At 36.5% G+C, this 19818-nt stretch overlaps 1 protein-coding gene across 1 annotated transcript; it reads left to right on the top strand.

The window, feature by feature from the left end:
* Window positions 1–622: 622 nt before the first annotated feature.
* LOC149233442 (BTB/POZ domain-containing protein At3g22104-like) lies at window positions 623–4968 on the top strand. Its single transcript, XM_089379759.1, has 3 exons — window positions 623–1022; window positions 1272–2498; window positions 4294–4968. Exons 1-3 carry the CDS (start codon window positions 960–962, stop codon window positions 4768–4770), a joined length of 1767 nt encoding a protein of 588 aa, XP_089235885.1. The 5' UTR covers window positions 623–959; the 3' UTR covers window positions 4771–4968.
* The last annotated feature ends 14850 nt before the right edge of the window (window positions 4969–19818 follow it).

The raw sequence follows: 19818 nt of genomic DNA, 5'->3' as shown, positions 1-19818 counted from the left end.
GTTCATTGGGGATTGGGTCCATGCACGCCACTGAAATTAATTGATTGTCTGTAAAAGTCAAAGAGACCATGTTAAATTAATCTGGTTTGATTCTCCATGTGCCATGAGATGTCAAGAGTTTCTATGGTTGGGAATTATGTGAACCATCATCTTTCCATTCCTATTTTGAACATGTGGCAGTACTGGATAAGAGAATGAGGTGGCAGTACTGGACAAGAGAATGGAACTGGAACTCTGGTAGGGTGGGATGACTTTAGTGACATGTAAACATTGCCAAGTGGCCTTAGTAGACCAGAGAATTTATTGAACTCCACTGGGTTAAGATGACTAACAATATGAAAACCTCAGCAATAAGAACATGACCGCCTTTAACCTTACCAATAAAAAAATCTCTTAACAATAAAATGGTTGCAATTTTCTTACCAATAAAAAATCTCTTAACAATAAAATGGTTGCAATTTTCTTTTGTTAAAGAAGAACCTAATTGCTTCAAAAGGCTTATCAGGATGATATATTTCCGTATTAATCAACCAGATTTGGTTATTAAAATAAAATAACCCCTCACGCAGAACGAAGGGTAAATCAGTTAGTTATCTGTTTACACGGGAAATAAACCTGCAAGAAAGCTCTCACACATGTATATATATGTGTGTGAAAGCATGAATGGAGTTCTAAGCCAACAAACGTGTTCAGAGTCAGGGGTTGCAGTTGCTTACTGACATAACATTGCTGGTGTCCTGTTGGAGCATCGAATTGAAAATAACTTTTACACGAATGTTATGTCAGATGAAGGGTGTGATTCTGTTACAGTTTGCATTGATGAATGTGCAGAATCGAAGGCTTAGGAGCACCAGCATTTCTCTGCCTCTGTATCTGTCTTTTTGGGTGTTTCCATGGTGAAACCTCATATACATATTCTTGCATAAAACCTTGATAACTCCCACCTGTAGTAGAGCAGCATGCACCCTGTATGTGATCTGGAGGTGAATGTCAATGGAGAAGAAACATTCTTTCTAGACAAGGTATTGTTATCCTATCCTTCTGTTTTGCTTTGCTTTTATTGGGCAGAGAAAAGCAAGGTGCTCTGCAACTTGCTTTACTTGCATTTTGAGTTTTCTTCAGCTCTTGGGGCTTGAGATTGAGGGTTAGGATGGGTTTATGTTAGTTATGCTATTTTTTAGGTGGTAGGTATGTTGAAATGGATTGATTGTTATTTTTGTGGGTGGTGGGTATCCTGAGATGAATTGGGGGCGTGATTGGATTTCTTGCAGAAAACACTGCTTTCCTTCTCAGGGAGGCTGATCAAGTTGTTCAACAAGGCGGCAGCAGCAGGAGGAGGTCAGGCAGGGCGAGTGAAGTCATACAAAGTAATACTTCATGATTTACCAGGAGGCGCCAAGGCATTTGAGCTGGTGGGCAGGTTCTGCTACAATGGGATCGACAGCATTGAGATCACGTCCACCAACATATGCAAGCTTCGTTGTGTGGCCGAGTATCTGGAGATGACGGAAGAGATCCAAGAAGGGAACCTGGTGAGGCGAACAGAGGATTTTCTCAAGGGCTTGGCCTTCTGGAGTTGGCGGGAATTGATAAATGCATTGAAGGACTGCGAGGCTATGGTATTGACAACAGATGCTACAGGGATTATTCAGAGATGTATTGATGTACTCATAGAAAGAATGAATGCTAACTGTGATACCAGTCCTGCCTCGTCTTCTCCTGATAGTATTGGGATTCGGTATTCTTGCGATACAAGAAGCTCTGAGAGCTCAAAAACTAAAACGGGGTGGTGGTTTGAAGATCTGTCGTCATTGAGTATGTATCTGATGGAAAGAATTGTCAAAACCATGATTGCCCACAAAATGGATAACTGGGTTATCAGCAAATTTCTTTCGCATTACCTGAAGTCTGCCTTGCCCATGCTTGGCTACAGCTCCATATCCCCCAAGAAAAAATGTGGGAGGGACGAGCAGATTATGCACCGCTATGCCCAGAAAGTGCAGAGGGAAGTTCTCGAAACTGTTGTGGGTTTGCTTCATTCTTTGGAGAGAGCAGCAGTCACATGCAGGAGCTTGTTTGGGATCCTAAGAGTGGCCACTGTGTTAAATGCCTCTAAATTATGCAGGAAACAACTAGACAATATGATTGGATCACAGTTGGACAATGCTACATTGGATAACATACTGATTCCTGCACCCCAGGGGATGGGTTGCCTCTATGATGTGGATCTTGTTCTCAGATATGTGCAGATTTTCCTCATGGATCAGGCGATGGTTTTTGTGCCTGAATTGCCCACTGGCACCGCCGAGCCCACTTCTGGCATTTGCTACCAGAGTCGGCTGAAGAGGGTGGGTAGCCTCATGGACAAGTATATTACAGAGGTGGCCCCCGATGTCAATCTCAAGCCCTCCAAATTTCAGTTGCTTCTTGAATCATTGCCAGATGATGCCAGAGATTCCTGTGATGTGCTTTACAGAGCCTTGGATATGTATCTTGAGGTAAGCCCTAGATGGATTCTCTAAAACAGACTCTTTAATATCGCCTCCATAGATACAATTTGTTTTATTTTTTAAAATTGTTTCGAGCTAGGCTGAGCCATTACAATTAAGTTCTTTGATGTGCCCTGAATTCTTACCAGCAACAATGGATGTTAATAGGAATCTCCAATTATACGAACGTGTTTATCAAAATTGTATGAATCAGCACAAATAAGTTTTTCTGTTTGGCCTGAATAAACATTATCAATGGGTTAATTATAAGAAAGTCATAATCACAGAAAAGGTTCTTTGACTTCTCAAATTAAATGGGTTCTTTAATCTAACTCAAATTAATACCAGAGTCAGGTTCTTTCAGTTGACCTCAGATAAACATAGAGAGGCAAATTAATGGGAATTTGCTATCTGTCTCCTCCCTGTGGTAGAGCTTACTATTCACCTCTGCTAATGGGTTAGGTGATTAGAGAGTTCCCTGGGTCATGCGGATTGCTTTGAGTGAAACCATAAGTGGGTAAGCACCCATGAACTGTGAGAACATGGGTGCTTAAGAAGTACCGAGTGTCATTTAAGCACCCTTGAACTGTGAGAACATGGGTGCTTAAGAAGTACTGAGTGTCATTTGAGTTCCGAGCTTCACCTGCCCAAAAATCAAAATCAAACAGTACAAATGAGAGCTATTTCATTTCTGGATTGGTTTAAATAGGTTCATTAATCTAGCCTGAGTTAATATTGTAAATTGTTTTTCAAGTATTGACGCTAATTGCAAAAATGTTATGCCAATTCTGCTCATGACACTAAAATCAAATTCTTTAATCTGACCTGAATAATAGTGGCAATAGATTCCTTACTTTAAAGGCCAAATTATACAAGGGGGTCTTTGGTGAATGCATTAACACCAAATATATTCTTTAATCTAAGCTCAACCATTCCAAATAAATGATCCAAGTAAGCCTGCATTAATATGAATAGGTTCTTTAAACTGGCTTCATATCAATCGGGTTTGTGTTGTTTGAATCGTATACATGCCTTCCATATAGTAACCTGAGTTAATACTGTACATTTTCATGAATTAAGTCGGAATCAGTTGAAAGTAATTCCGATCCTAGCCTGAGAGAATATGCACGAGTTTCTTGAATCCAAGATCAAATTATTAAAATGTGTTTCATTATTTCAGCGTGAATGTGTGCCAATTGTATGCTGTTATCAATGAGGCTTTTAACTTGGTCTGAATCTATACTAGTGGGTTCTCTGACTATGACTGACACACAAATGCAACAAGTCTTCTCATGTTTATTCTTGACAGCTATTGTGGATTCTTTAAGTCAAACCTGAATTCTTTAACTTGGGTCATTAATGCAACCTCAATCAATGCCACTTGGTTCTTTGAATTTAAGCTCAAGTCAGAAGTTAAGAACATGAGAATTTTTCAGAAAATCTGAGTCAATACAATCTTTGTTCTTTGAATTTAAGCTCATGTCAAAAGTTAAGAACATGAGAATTTTTCAGAAAATCAGAGTCAATATAATTGGTTTCTTTGAAATAAGCCTTAAAACTAAGCCTGTATCAATAGCTATGGTTTCCTTCATATGACCTGAATCGTTCATAATGTGAACAGACTTCTTAACCTTGGGTTCTTTAACACTTCTATTGATTTCTTAGAATTGAAGTACAGCTGTATGTTTAATAGAAGCTGGTTTGAGAAATTGTGATTCTCAGAGTCTATGCTGCTAGTAAAAAAATGTCCTTGAATATGATTTTTTCCCTACATCAGAATGATCTAAATTTGTTTTTTGAACAGGTACACCCAACATTGTCTGAAGAAGAAGAAATGGGACTTTGCAAATCGATCAATTACAACAAAGTCTCTTTTGAAGCAAGCAAACACATTGCACAAAATTCCAGATTTCCATCGAAAATAGCAATACAGGTCCTGCTGTTGCAACAAGCAACGCTGAGAAGCACACTCGATAGTTATTATGTGAAAAGTTCAGATTCCTTTCATTCCAATAGTGATAGCGGGATGCATTTTCCCCAGGAAGAAGAAGTCACACGCAGCAGCCCAGTAATTTTGTACTCAAAAGAGCTCGATTATAGTTCTGTGATTTGTGAGGAAAATCAAGAGTTGAAGGCAGACCTGCAGGGGATGCAGTGGAGATTGAGGGAGTTGGAGAAAGTCTGCAAAAAATTGCATTCTCAAATGTCAAGACTCACTAATGTCAAAATGAAAAACAGCAGCAGCCAAACCCACCATAGATTGCCAAAGCTTTGTTCATGATAAGGCATAAAAGAAATGGAATTTTTGTTCATGATAAAGGCATAAAAGAAATGCAATTCAATTTCAACATGAATGGATTCATCTTGTACCATAAATATAACATGCAGGAAACTGTTGGATTTGTTGAACAATGTATATTTGACAAAATGATTTTTTTAGCATATTCTTGGATAGATACAACTGTCTTCAGAAAGCTCATGCAAGCCTGGTTCCTCTAATCTAATATCTCAATGCCTAATTGATGTTTTCCTTTTGTTACATAGTGACATGCTAGTTAACTTACTGATACAGGAAAAACACGTTACAGAAAGGAAAACAAATCTCAGGAACAGGGGGAAAGGTTGGGGGTGTTGAAAAGAATTTTACCCATAATTTTCTATTGTGTATCTGGGGAGGGGAAGGGAAGGGTTGGATTTAAAAGAGAGGAAAATGTTTCATACAGGGAAAGAAAGCGCGCGCTTTGAACTGTGATTCAGAAGTTTCCAGCAAATGGGCCTTAAACAAACTAATAAAAAGCAGAATTTTGTCCACAACTCTCATTTCACAGAAAATTTAGAAGAAATTGGACAACAGTTTGAAGGAGCAAAGTTGAAGGCAATATGTTTATTTATTGTTAGTGCGGATCCTTCTTGCCTTATAAAAAGTACGGAAAGGAATTTAACAAAATAAGGGAAAAAATAAATAAATGTAAATCTTTATTATGAGCATAAATTTATTTTGACTTCAGATGTAGCATCGAAAGAGGTGCAAACGTGATCATAACGCTATTTAAAAAGATACGGATTAGTTAGCTAATTTATTTGTTTAATATTTGAGGGGTATGTTTTAGGAATATTCGAGGGACTAGTTAATTTTAGTTTAATTGTCATAAATTTATTTTCAATTTTGATTAAAATCTTGAGGTGTGATTGTTTTCAAGGTCTAAGGCTTTTCTCACGAGAGATTTGATTTAAAAATAAAATATAATTTAAAAATATTTATGGTAATTAAATATATTTTGAATTATATAAAAAACAATATTTATATATCAAGATTTTTAATTTTTAATTTTATAATATTTTAATTAAGATGAAAATTAAAATAAAATTATGATAAACTTATAGTTATAGATTGGCATAAAAATGTGGACATTTGTACCTTACTCTCAAGGCGACTCTTTGAGGGTGAAAATTATGAATAAAGATACATTTTACTTGATCTTTAAGTGTGTAGTAAGTAATAATAAGAATAATAATAATTGTCTCCAATTGAAACATATAAATAACAAATAATATTTTTCACATAAATGCATTGGAGTGAAAAAATGATTCTTAACATCAATAATTCACTTATTTGATATTGTGATTTTTTGTCATATTAGAAATTGTATAGTTATATATTTAGTTTGTGTAATATAAAAGAGGGTTATATGTAAGTAGGAATTGATGCGATTTTTTTAGCTACTAAAATTGCATAGTTATACATTTAGTTTGTGTAATATAAAAAAGGGTTATATGCAAGTAGGAATTGATGCGATTTTTCTAGCTAATCCACTCTTCCTTGATTTTGTTGTCATATTAGAAATAGCTACTCCACTCTTCCTTGATTTTGTTGTCATATTAGAAATTGTATATTTATACATTTAGTTTCAGTAATATAAAAGAGGGTTATAGGAAAGTAGGAAGTTCAATTCGTTAACCATTTTTAGCTAAAACTACCTTTTTTGAAATCTTGACTTGGAGGATGAAGTGTGTGCACGAGAGAGAGAAGCTCCAAGGTGACAATGGTCCTCGAGCTCAAGCTTAAGCAATAATGGTAGGCCAAAGAATGAAGTGGATAGTAGGTGTACAAATGGAGACTACAAGAGTTTTTGAAGCTAATCTTGATTATTGGCATGCAAAGGTGAAGTCTATTCAATGTAACCTATGAAACTCCATCCCATATCACCTCAGGTATATGGTAGCAAGTTTGAAAGAGGTTGATATGTTGTCAACCTTCCCTATCAATGGTAAGTGTACTGGAGGAGGAAAAAATATCATGATTGCAATCCGATGAGGAGCAATAAATCCCATTATTGTAATCCCATGCACGATTCCATTATGCTTGATGACTGCAAGGGAAACAAATCAATGGGGTGCTCACTTACTAGGAGCATGGTGCTCCATGCCCAACCCGTTTTAGTGACTATAGAATCACAACAAAAAGTTGTTATGGGGGATTCTCTCTTCCTTAGAGAATCCCCTTAATGTGGTTGGGTGATGGTGGAGGATGAGGCTACATCGATGTTTGTGGAAATCCCTTTGATACTGCAAGAGGGTGTGAATTTTTACATCAATTGGGTCCCTCAACAATAATGGAGAAGACACCCCAAACTAATCATGGTTTGTTTTCCTTACTATTCCACACCCCCATCCTACCACTGCCCCCCCACATCCACTTACGAGGAAAAAAAAGTGCTAGTTAGTGAGCAACAACCCTCACTTTGATTCGAGAAGTCGAATGTGCATGCAATCCCTAACCTAGATCCCACCCCTTATGTGGGGGTTGCAAATAAGAAACTTGTTCTAAATCCTTGTACCATTCTAGTGAACCAACTAAATCTAGAGGAAGATTTTAATTTTTTCATCAACCACAAGAAGGAATATAAACCTAGAGCACAGGGGGATCATTATGTTTTCGTTTTTTTTTGTTAATTTATGTTGGAGGCCCAATGAAGATGCTTTTAACAAATGGGTGATATTGAACTTGGGAACTAAGGGGATTTATTTGAATTTGTATTGGGGCCTAGGGTCTAGGAATCTTTATCTATGCATCAATTATGGTATTGTGTGAGGCATCCTTTAGTATGGCACTTCGAACATTCTTGATTTATTGGCCTTTGTTCAGTGTTGACGTTCTAATTTTGATGTTGATGACGATTTCCAAGCACATTATCTCTAATGGATTGAATTCCCAAGTTTCCTTGCATATTTTTACACTTTGTTGGATTTGTTCACCCTATGATTTTGTAAAGTATTGATTCCAAATTGTCATCCTAACTATGCTTATGCCAACCTGAAGTTTTTTGTTGAAGTAGATCTAAAGCATAAGCTTACCCACGCCATCTTAGTTTTTGCTATCCATAGGGTATGCCAATTAAAACTCCATTGTCGAAATCTCCCCAATGGTTGCTTTGCATGCCAAGCCCAAGATCATCTCGTTCATAACTACCCACATCGTAAGCCTAAGTTGAAACATCGTAAGGAGTTTATGGCTCCCAAATCTAGTTCCTCGACAAGATGTGCCTTTGCATAAGGAACCGTGGATTTCATCCTTAATGATTGTTGAAAAAATTGTTGTTATGGATGTCAAATGGCTTATATCATTGATTTTATATGTAAGTGTCCAAGTATATTAAAAGGGGGGGTGGTCATGAAAAAGGTGAAGTCAAAATAAAAAGTGAATCTACGTGAAAAAAGTGAAGTCTAAACAAAGAGTAAAGCTAAGCGAAAAAGGTGTAAAATGAATTTACATAAATAGGTAAAAATGTGAAATGGCATTTGCGCATGGTCTTTGAAAAAGTGAAATTAAAGTGGAATTAACTATTTAATTTTTAAATTGATGCGTCTTTTTGGATTGACATGTCTTTTCATGAAGAGTTATGATAATGTACAAAAGGAGAAGGTATTGGAAGGAATGTGTGTGTGTTATGAAACCAATTCACAAAATAGAAGAAAAGATAGATCAACGACTTCAAAATCGGCCTCTTCGAGGGGGCAATCTCTTTTACATTACACAAATGAACAATTCTTGGATGATACAAATGATTAAACCTCCTTTCTATATATAGGAGTCTAAGGGGCCACAATATAATCAGAGCTGACATAACAATAATAATGTAAGGGCACAACAATAACAATAGTGGGCTTCTATGAGACACAATAATAACAATATGGGGACTACATGGGCACAACAATACAATGAGGGGTTTCATTAATAACAATAAGGGGCTACACTAGTAGTATAGGGACCTGTTGTGGCCGACAACAACCCTCCTTCTTATTTAGTGTTATTCCTAATACTAAATAAGTGGGGACCCTTAGTCAAAAAATTTAAAAATCAATTAGTGCTTGAATTTCCTTTTTCAATAAAACTTACCATCATAAACTTATGAGAATACCCTTGAAAAATCTAAAAAAACTTAAAGTTTTATGATAAAGTAGCATTATTCCTTAGGAATTGCAAAAAGGATAACGAGATACCTCCTTACAAACAAGAGTGCAATATTGTGAGATCGCGATGCGAAACTACACATTAAGAAAACATTTATCACATCGCATGCATCAAAGACCGCTTACGCTGAAAAAACCTCAAACTGCCGATATGCAATGGCTCATATCGCAAATTGCATTTCACAGAAAACTGATTAACAAAAATTGACATATATTGTGCTTTTACGATTTGCGATATTGTGATAGAGTGGCAAAGCGACATTACGATATAGCGAGCAAGCGATAAAGCGATAGAATGATCTTGCGATGCTATTATTCTGCGATGTTGCGATCTGCGATATTGCGAAGCAAATCGCAAAATCGCTTCATCGCAGATCTTTCAGGCTCATCGTTCGAAAAAGTATTTTCCATAAACTGAGACTTGGTTATGCGCTTTAATGCTAATTAATGAGTTAGTTGCCAGTCATTAATGGAATATGGTTTTTTGCTTATCGAAAAGTCATTTCACATAAAGTGGTATATTTTATACGTCTTCGGCATTTAAAACTTTCCCATCACCTTTCCTCATCATTATTCTCACTTCACTTGTAAATTGCAGGGATGGAGAACAGAGAAATATACGAAGCAGTACACAGGATACTATGGGAAAGAAAGGCAAAGCCTTGAGCTCTGAAGAGAAGGAAATGGCGCCCTTGTATACAGACACCGCCTGTAACAGAGACGCTGGTATTGCTACTTGGGAAGGCATGTATAATCTACTTGAAGAAGAGAATCGGAGAGTAATAGAGGTTGAAGCTACTGCAGGCTCACATAGTTCTTCTGAGGCATCCATTACAGAGCTAGCTTGTTTGTTCTTACACAGGATAGCGGCGAGGCCCAAAATTCTTCCATACATGGACATGATTAAATGGATACTGGACAACACTGATATAATGATATAAAAAGCAGACAGTTTGAAACTCAAGGTCAAGAGCTTACAAAATCATTATTTTTACAAAATTTGAGCTTTATATCCGCTAAAAGAAAATGCGCAAAAGGAAAAAAATCACACCAGGGAAGCCCGGATCAAGAAAGAGAGGCAGTTTCCGATTCGCTGAGTAAAACTTCTTGAAAAGGAAAGCTTCTAATTGCTTAGTCACCTGTAAGCCCACAAATTTGTAAGAAAGCAACGATAGAGTAAAAAAGTAAAACTTGAATCCTAAAACCAATGGTATTTATCAGAAATATCTTCAAAAGGGTATCTACCTAAAGTACAACAACTACAAAAGATTGGAAACAGAAGGCTCAAGAAAAGGGAGAATCAATCCAAAGGTTAACCAAGTTGAATTGGGATTATTACTGAATGTACTTGGTAAAACCACACAACCAGTGCATGACTCTCAAGTGTATCATCAATTCTGCCGAGAAGATGGTGCTAGCTCTTGCCGATTCTGTTTTCGCAGCACAGCTAAAATCGGAAGTCGGCCAGCCGACTCTTCTCAAACAAATGCTGAATGCGTGTGATTCTAAGGAGCAGATACATAAATAATCAGTTAGTAGTTTTAATTTTAGATTCAGTTTTAGTTTTAATTTTTCTTTATTTTTGCCTGAAATGAGGACGCTCATTTAAACCGCATCCTACATTTTTGTAATAAGTTATTTTTAGATTTAGTTACTAGTATTTAAACCCTTCTCATGCATTTAGAGAAGGGTCCTAAAATTTATCAAAAATTTATCCCCAAAACATGCACTTTTGTACCCTCTGAGGAGGGTTTCATGAATGAATGGAATAGGATTTATTGATATCTGCATTTAATATCTGCTACTAATGTGGCACTCTGTACTCTTAGTGGATGTTGGATGAAGAAGAGATAAATCATTATCACTTTAAGCTCATGAGTAGGACTAGCTATAAATGGTACTTCTATCTCTTAACTATTTCTGCCTTTGTGTTAAAAGTGATATTCATGTTCAGTTGTTTATATATTGATGCGTGAATGCTTGAGTTATCATTTGGAACTTTTGTATGGTGATAGCTATTTATTTATGCTTAATGTATGAGTAGCTTATTATGCGATATGCCTTTCACAACTATTTCGTCTAACTTTTTATACGAAGTGGTTCATCTTTATTGAATTTTTTTCTCATAACAGTTGAATGATCTTTATTACCAATTGTTATCTGAAATCATTTTAGATTGCATAACAAAAGGATTACACCCTGGGTTAGTGTAGATTTAGATATTTCTGCTTATTAGAATACAATTTGCATGTTATTAGATTAGAGTTAGAATTAGAGCATCTCACTTAGGAACTTTTAGAAAGGAAATATCAATTCTTCACACACACACACATAAATTGGGAAACTGGTCCCATATCCCCAGTCGGACCCACTATACCAAACGGAAAAGGAGCTGCTAACCAAGGTCCGGACCGGGTGGGTATCCCCCTTGTTGTAGACCCGATTTTCGGGGCTTCAACATATTTGGCGCTAGAAAGAGGTCCTCGAACTGTGAATGGCAAGTCTAAATCTAAATACCATTCTGAGAGTAAATCGCCCTCACCATCTCCCCCAACTTCTCCATCGCATTTAGAATCTTTAAATCTAGAGCTAGAAGTCGTGAGAGAAACAACCGCTGCTACCAACCCTAACATTTCAGAACAATCTACTATTGAACCTTCTGAAGTTGAATCTTTGATTCACAGACTTCAGAAATTTTCTATATCTCCTCAAATATCTGATAAATTTCAAGGCAGCGTGACTTCGCAATATAACTCTGCTCATCCTCTTACCAGATTAAAGAGTGAAAAATTTGGCGTTCAACCAACCGAGTTACCTCTACCTACAAGGAAGAGAGCAAGGAAATATCCTAAAGGGTCCGATAGCGAGACTCTTTCATCATCATCATCCATCTCAATCTCTTCACCGTGAAGTCAACCATCCACTCCTCCACTTCAGATCATTGTCCATCAGTCCACCGGTACTCCCACATCTCCTTCTCAATCATCTAGAATCGTAATATCCTCATCTTCTCAACCGCAGGGATCATCTTCTGCACTTTCCTCTGTTAGTAGTTCAGCAATGGCCCAATCTCCATGGAATAACCTAGGGGCAGTCTTAATGCCTGCACCCTTGAGTCAGCTATCGGCCCATCCTGAAAAATGGCTACCTAAGTTTAATCCTGAGACAGGCATGCTAGCGGAAGAACATATAAACAACTTTATTCTATTCATAAATCTCAATGGAGTTACCAACGAAGACGATGTTGTTCGACTTTTTCCTTATACCATGCAAGGAACAACTGGATCATGGTATTTATCATTACCGTCTGGATCTATTACTAGTTGGAAAATTTTCCAAGAACAATTCCTGACTATGTTCGGTGATGACAGGTCTACGGCGACACTGATCAACGCCCTGTCTAACCTTAGGGCCGAGTCAAAAGAACCTATCAAAGATTTCAATTTACGTTTCAATAAAATCTTAAACAAAATTCCTACTGCTTCCAAACCTAGCGAAGAAGTGCGAAGAGAATGGTACATCACTGCTTTACCATCAAACATAGCAATCTTTGTTGATAGGTCTAACAAAACAACTTTAGTTGAAAATATGAAAGAAGTAATAGCAGTAGAGAAACGTATTACAACCTTAGAAAAAAAAAAACGTTAGAAGAACGGAAATCCAAGAAGGTTTCTTTCAAGGAAGATCCCAAGAAAAAACAATCGAAAGATCCATTCGATTTAGAAGGATTGCAAAAAGTTTTGAAGACCATGTCTAATGAGATGGTCAACATTAAGAAACAAGTGGCAGAAACGTCTTCTAAAAAGCTGTATAGACCTTTTAAAAGAAACCCTTCGACCGATTCTAAACCCCCTAACGCTATTACGAGTGCTGAATCCGAAGAAGAAGAAGAGGAAATCGCTACTAGAGAACATACCGATGAAGAAGAAGTTGTAGAGTTACAAGGTATGTGGGATTTCATCCTCCCAGACGAAGAGGATCAAGAGGCATCCCCGGTTAGTACTCGCAGTAGAAATCAACTTGATCCTCCTCAACCTACCCCTAAGCCAAAGAGCGCAAGCTCAATGACTAAGGATAAAGTCACAGCCAAGAAAACTACACCTAAAGCGACTCAAACCAGCCCAGTCCAAACAGACCAATCAACTCCATCTAAAACGCTGATCGTTTCAGATGAAATGGAGTATAATATCATAGAAGACATGAAAAAGACTAGGGCCAATATCACTTTTTACGAATTGAGCAAGTTAAAACACTAGCAAAAGATACTTTTGAAAGAATTACATGCTGTACCAGTTGCACCTTTGCCCGCCGCTGTAATCTCTCAAGCTTCCCACGACATGGGAAGACCTCCAACTAATGCGATTAATAAATTTGATCCAAACAATATCGCCTTAATTGGAGGAAGATCGAGATCACATACTCCCCCATTTCTTCTTACTTATGAAATTTTCAATAAAAATTTGCATAATTGCTTAGTGGATACTGGAGCTTTATCGAATATTCTACCAAAGTCAATATGTGCAAAATTGAACGTTCAACCACAAAAATCCACTGTGCGCATAGTCCAATTAGATAGATCGCAAGTCGAAGTGATTGGCGAATTAAGGCTGTCATCCAACCCAAAGGTATGTCAAGTTATCGACATTTTAGTTGCTGATATTCCAAAATTTTATGGCTTAATTCTTAGCAGAGATTGGTCAGAAAAACTTCATGGATACTTTGCAACTGATTGGTCGCACATGTGGCTCCCTTACAATGGTAAACCAAATCAAATAAAAGTTGAGCGAGAAAGACATCAGAAATACATAGTAACAGAACTGGAGGGAGAAAATGAACCAGTAACATACATCAATAACATCATTGGCAACTACTCAGTAGATTCTTTCCTAGGAAATTTTAATGCTCATACTTCACCTTACTTAGAACATTATGTTTTATCTCAAGTAGAAAATTTCTCTCAAACAGATAGTTCTAAATATATTAATTTTATAGATAGTCCTGTAAATAAATCTGTATTTTGGAAATTATTTTTTTTACTGTTCTAAGTCTAACGAAGGAGCAGGAGCAGGATGCATGTTAATAAGTCCGGAGGGAGATAAAACTATGCTAAATTGCAGACTTGAATTTGATTGCACCAACAATACCGCAGAATACGAGGCTTTAGTCCAAGGGTTATACAAATCAATTGGATTAGATGTCAAATACCTTCAAGTTTTTGGAGATTCTGAAATTGTAATTAGACAGGTACGTAATACTATACATTATTTATCAGGTCATTTAAAACATTACCAATATTTAGTTCAAGATCTGACTGAACACTTTATAGCATTTAATATTTCATCAATTCCTAGACTCCAGAATGCTAGTGCAGACCTCTTAGCTAACGTAGCTTCCAAGCTCATTCCTTCAGAAGATTTTAGCCCTGATCGATTTTTAATTGAATTAATTTTTAGACCATCTATTCCTGATAACATTACCAATTGAAGGATTTTCAACAACGATCCTGATATCGTGAGTTTCCTCACGTCTGAAGGATCCTACACCAATCAAATAATTGACCAAGACCAACATGACCAACAATTGCAACAGGATAGCACTAACAATGCCATACCTAAGTCAGTAGTCAAGTTAGAAGACCTTTATGATTTGAAAGATCAATTTAAAAGATCTACTAATTCAAAACTGCAAAGTTCAACTTTGAACTATGAGTTAGTAAATCTAAGAACTGATACCAAACCACAAAATATCAATCTAGGCCTTGGTCTAGCTCCTGAAGAAAAATTAGCATATATTCGTCTCTTGAGATAATACAAAAGTGTCTTTGCTTGGAATTACGATGAACTCAAAACGTATGACACCTCCATCATCCAACATGCTATTCCAATGATAGACGATGAAAAACCTGTCAAACAAAAGTTGAGAAAGATCCATCCCAATCTAGAAAACCTGATTAAATCTGAACTCAATAAGTTATTGAAAGCCAAAATAATTTTTCCTGTTCGACATTCCAAATGGGTTTCCAATATGGTCCCTGTTAGAAAGAAAAACGGAGACATTAGAATCTGCATTGACTTTCGAAATCTTAACAAAGCCTGTCAAAAGGATAATTTTCCTTTACCTCCCATGGAATAAATACTGCAGGCAGTTGCGGGCTCAGAATTAATGTCATTTTTGGATGGATTCTCAGGATACAATCAAGTGTTGGTACATCTCGATGATCAATTAAAAACCACATCCAGAACTAAATGGGGCACATACACATATCACAAGATGCCATTTGGTCTGATTAACGCTGGTGCCACATTTCAGAGAGCCATGGACATCGCATTCAAGGGGTTAGTTAATAAATCGGTGGTAATATATTTGGATGATATAACTGTATATTCCAAGAAACGAAACAATCATCTTAGAGATTTAAAACAAATCTTCCAATGTTGTCAAAGGTATGGAATTTCACTTAACCCAAAAAAATCCTTTTTCGCATTAAGTGAAGGAAAACTTCTCGGATTCGTAGTGTCAAAATTTGGAATTCACATTGATCCTGACAGAATCAAGGAAATTTCCGCAATACCCCTACCTCACAACAAGAAATCCATGCAATCTTTTCTTGGCCAGATTAACTTTGTAAAGAGATTTGTTCCAGATTTTTCATGAATCATATCTCGTTTACAAGCAATGATTAAAAAGAACTCAAACTTTAAATGGAGTCAAGATGAACACGAGGCATTTAATCTGATCAAAAAAGCAATTGTTAATGCTCCATCTTTAGCAACTCCAAATTTTTTCCGATCCTTTTGTTTTATATACATTTTCCACTGATAGATCATATGCTGCGATACTCACTCAAGCAAATCAAGAAAAGGCAGAAGCCCCAATTGCTTTTTTCAATTCCAATTTACAAGGGGCTGAGTTAAATTATTCAGATGTGGACAAACAAGCTTATGCTGTTTTCAAAGCAATTAAATATTTCAGACCCTTTTTACTCAAAACACATACAAAAATCATAGTACCGTTTTTGGCAGTAAGAAATCTTCTAGTACATAAAGATGTGGGTGAGAAAAGAGCCAATTGGGTTATTGCCTTACAGGAATATGACGTAGAAATCAAACCAGCAAGTATTGTAAAAGGTCAAGGCTTTTGCAAAATGCTGGCCGGAGCATCGCTTATGTCCGAAATTCCATCTGCAGAGATACAAATGTGCGAGGTAAGTCTAAACGATGTGGAGCATTATACGCTGATATCATTTATTATCTAAAGAATGGATACGCTCCTTCAAACCTCGATCATACCAAGGGCCAGCAGGCGGACACTATGCTGGAGATGCTACTGCTCATAAAATCTTACGCACAGGCTATTACTGGCCCACATTATTCAAAGACTCACATAACTATGTGAGGAAATGTCAAATCTGTCAAACCGCTGTTGGGAGACAAAAGAAACCATCCTTGCCACTACAACTAGTTAACATTGAACAACCTTTTGATCAGTGGGGATTGGACATAATAGGTGAGATTGTTCCTCACTCTTCTAAACAACATAGATATATCCTTACAGAAACATATTACTTTACTAAATGGGTAGAAGCAGTTCCACTCAAGATGGCTAATGCTGAAAATATAATCGAGTTCATAGATCAATTCATAATCACTAGGTTTGGGTTACCCTCTGCTTTAATGTTTGATAATGCATCATATTTTTCTAGTAATGCGATGACTGAATTTGCACTCAAAAGGGGTTTCAAGCTTAAATACTCTGCCAATTACTACCCACAGGGGAATGGATTCGCTGAATATACAAATAAAAACTTAATCAGAATTATTAAGTGAACCATTGACCAAAATCATAAAAATTGGCACAAATCGTTAATATATGCTTTATGGGTAGATCGAATAACGCAGAAAGCCTCCATTGGCACTTCTCCCTTTAATTTAGTTTATGGGAAATAAGTGGTTCTTCCAACTCATTTGGCAATTCCCTCTTTAGCCTTGGTTCAATATATTGATGAAGCACCAACTTCTTCCTTACAAATAAGGCATCTGGAAATAATTAAGTTAGAAGAACAACGAGAACGGGCTAAAATAACTCATGCTCATCACCAAGCATTAGTGAAATCTTCTTTTGATTCAAACATGATATCTAGAAAAGATTTTCAGATGGGAGATTTAGTTCTAAAATGGGACAAGGTTCATGAGGAAAAAGGGAAACATACAAAATTTCAAAGAATGTGCCTTGGCCCTTTTCAAATCATAGAAGTCATAGGTCCGTCTACTTTTATGTTACAGGATTGAACAAAAAAAAGAGATTCTTTACCTATTAACAGACAGATCCTCAAAAAATATTTTCCATAGGAGATCATTCTTCTATTTTGTACAGTAGTTGTTTTAGTTTCATAATAAAATCAGTTGTAAATGATTACATTTGAGATTCACGAAAAAGACACAAATTCTCTTTTAGATTTTGTTTTTCACTTGTATAAATAGAATTCTTTTAGAAAATTAATCGTTATTATTGAAAGATACAGTTAAAGACTCTAGGCCTAGAAATGATACTAGTTTCAACTGTATAAATTTTGATGAAAATCAACCTTTAGTGGGAAATTGTTTTGTATCAGTCCAATGAAAGGTATCAATAACAAAAAAAAATATTCTCTGTAGAAAATCTTTTTCCAAAAGCCTCTACTATTGTCATCCAGAGCCATCTTAAGGAAACAATGACTTCCTCCCCACCTAGGAAACTACAATGTTCAAAGAATGATCCAAAAGATACACTTTAACTTAAAGAGTAAGAGGTCTCATCACGAGCCGACATATCAAGATCATAGATGTTATAGCTTACTGACTTTGCCAAGACTGCATACCATAGCAGGGCAATGACTCAAAATTGTTGCAATCAAAAGACAAGGGGTCTCATCACGAGCCAGCTTGTTCAACAAAGCTATAAATCAATGAATGACTGTGTCATAAATTTGCTACCAAACCAAGACATTGTTCATTAAGGGTAAAAAAGAAAATGAAAGCAATAAGCGTGGATATGGATTTCTCTTTGAAAGTTGTTAATTTATATAAGTAGGATACAGGATCATTACTGGGTAATAGGTAACCCCATCGAGGCTATAAACGTCTGCTGGCAGCAGAGGCTCTACCTACGACAAATGAGCATATTCAAAACTGATTTATAGAGAAGACTTTGTTTTTATCTTTATAAACCAAGTAATGAATGATGTAGATACAAGGACTAGCTTGAGGGAGTAAATACTCAAAGTTGGAAATAGAAGAAACAAAATATCATTGATAGGTAAAAGCATAATGTACTTTGTCTTTCTATAATAAAGTTTAATTTTCTGGAAAATTTTCTGTTTTGGAAGTTTAGAAAATCCAAAAGAAAAGCAGAGATAACTGGTTCTTCCAAGTGAATCGCCAATTGTTGTGGCCAGCAACAACCCCCCTTCTTATTTAGTGTTATTCCTAATACTAAATAAGTGGGGACCCTTAGTCAAAAAATTTAAAAATCAATTAGTGCTTGAATTTCCTTTTTCAATAAAACTTACCATCATAAACTTATGAGAATACTCTTGAAAATTCTAAAAAAGCTTAAAGTTTTATGATAAAGTAGAATTATTCCTTAGGAAAAATCACATCACAAAAAGGATAACGAGATACCTCCTTACAAACAAGAGTCTAATATTGAGATCGCGATGCGAAACTACACATTAAGAAAACATTTATCACATCGCATGCATCAAAGACCGCTTACGCTGAAAAAACCTCAAACCGCCGATATGCGATGGCTCATATCGCAAATCGCATTTCGCAGAAAACTGATTAACAAAAATTGACATATATTGTGCTCCTGCGATTTGCGATATTGCGATAGAGCGGCAAACGACATTGCGATATAGCGAGCAAGTGATAAAGCGATAGAATGATCTTGCGATGTTGCGATTCTGCGATGTTGCGATCTGCGATATTGCGAAGCAAATCGCAAAATCGCTTCATCGCAGATCTTTCAGGCTCATCGTTCAAAAAAGTATTTTCCATAAACTGAGACCTGGTTATGCGCTTTAATGCTAATTAATGAGTTAGTTTTCAGTCATTAATGGAATATGGTTTTGTGCTTATCGAAAAGTCATTTCATGTAATGTGGTATATTTTATACGTCTATGGCATTTAAAACTTTCCCGTCACCTTTCCTCATCATTATTATCACTTCACTTGTAAATTGCAGGAACAGAGAACAGAGAAATATACGAAGCAGTACGCAGGATACTATGGGAAAGAAAGGCAAAGCCCCGAGCTCTGAAGAGAAGGAAATGGCGCCCTTGTATACAGACACCGCCTGTAACAGAGACGCTGGTATTGCTACTTGGCAAGGCATGTATAATCTACTTGAAGAAGAGAATCAGAGAGTAATAGAGGTTGAGGCTACTACAGGCTCACATAGTTCTTCTGAGGCATCCATTACAGAGCTAGCTTGTTCGTTCTTACACATGATAGAAACGAGGCCCAAATTCTTCCATACACGGACATGATTAAATGGATACTAGACAGCGCTGATATAAAAACAGACAATTTGAAACCCAGGGTCAAGAGCTTATAGAATCATTATTTTTACAAAATTTGAGCTTTATATCCGCTAAAAGAAAATGCGCAAAAGGTAAAAAATCGCACTAGGGAAGCCTAGATCAAGAAACGGAGGCAGTTTCTGATGTGTTGAGAAAAAATTCTTGAAAAGGAAAGCTTCTAATTGCTCAGTCACCTGTAAGCCCACAAATTTGTAAGAAAGTAATGATAGAGTAAAAAAGTAAAACTTGAATCCTAAAACTAGTGTTATTTGTCAGAAATATCTTCAAAAGGGTATC

This window comes from Pinus tabuliformis, chromosome J, assembly GCF_031772625.1.
Source record: "Pinus tabuliformis cultivar Carrire ecotype Pingquan chromosome J, CPIR1, whole genome shotgun sequence".
Classification (NCBI taxonomy): Eukaryota; Viridiplantae; Streptophyta; class Pinopsida; order Pinales; family Pinaceae; genus Pinus; species Pinus tabuliformis.
Note: the sequence above shows the minus strand (reverse complement) of the source record. Positions and strands in the feature narration are given on the sequence as shown.

Coding starts and splice junctions, on each gene's coding strand:
- LOC149233442 (XM_089379759.1), top strand. CDS start 960: ATGCACCCTGTATGTGATCTGGAGGTGAATGTCAATGGAGAAGAAACA. Junction 1,023..1,271: donor AAACATTCTTTCTAGACAAG/GTATTGTTATCC, acceptor GATTTCTTGCAG/AAAACACTGCTTTCCTTCTC. Junction 2,499..4,293: donor CCTTGGATATGTATCTTGAG/GTAAGCCCTAGA, acceptor TTTTTTGAACAG/GTACACCCAACATTGTCTGA.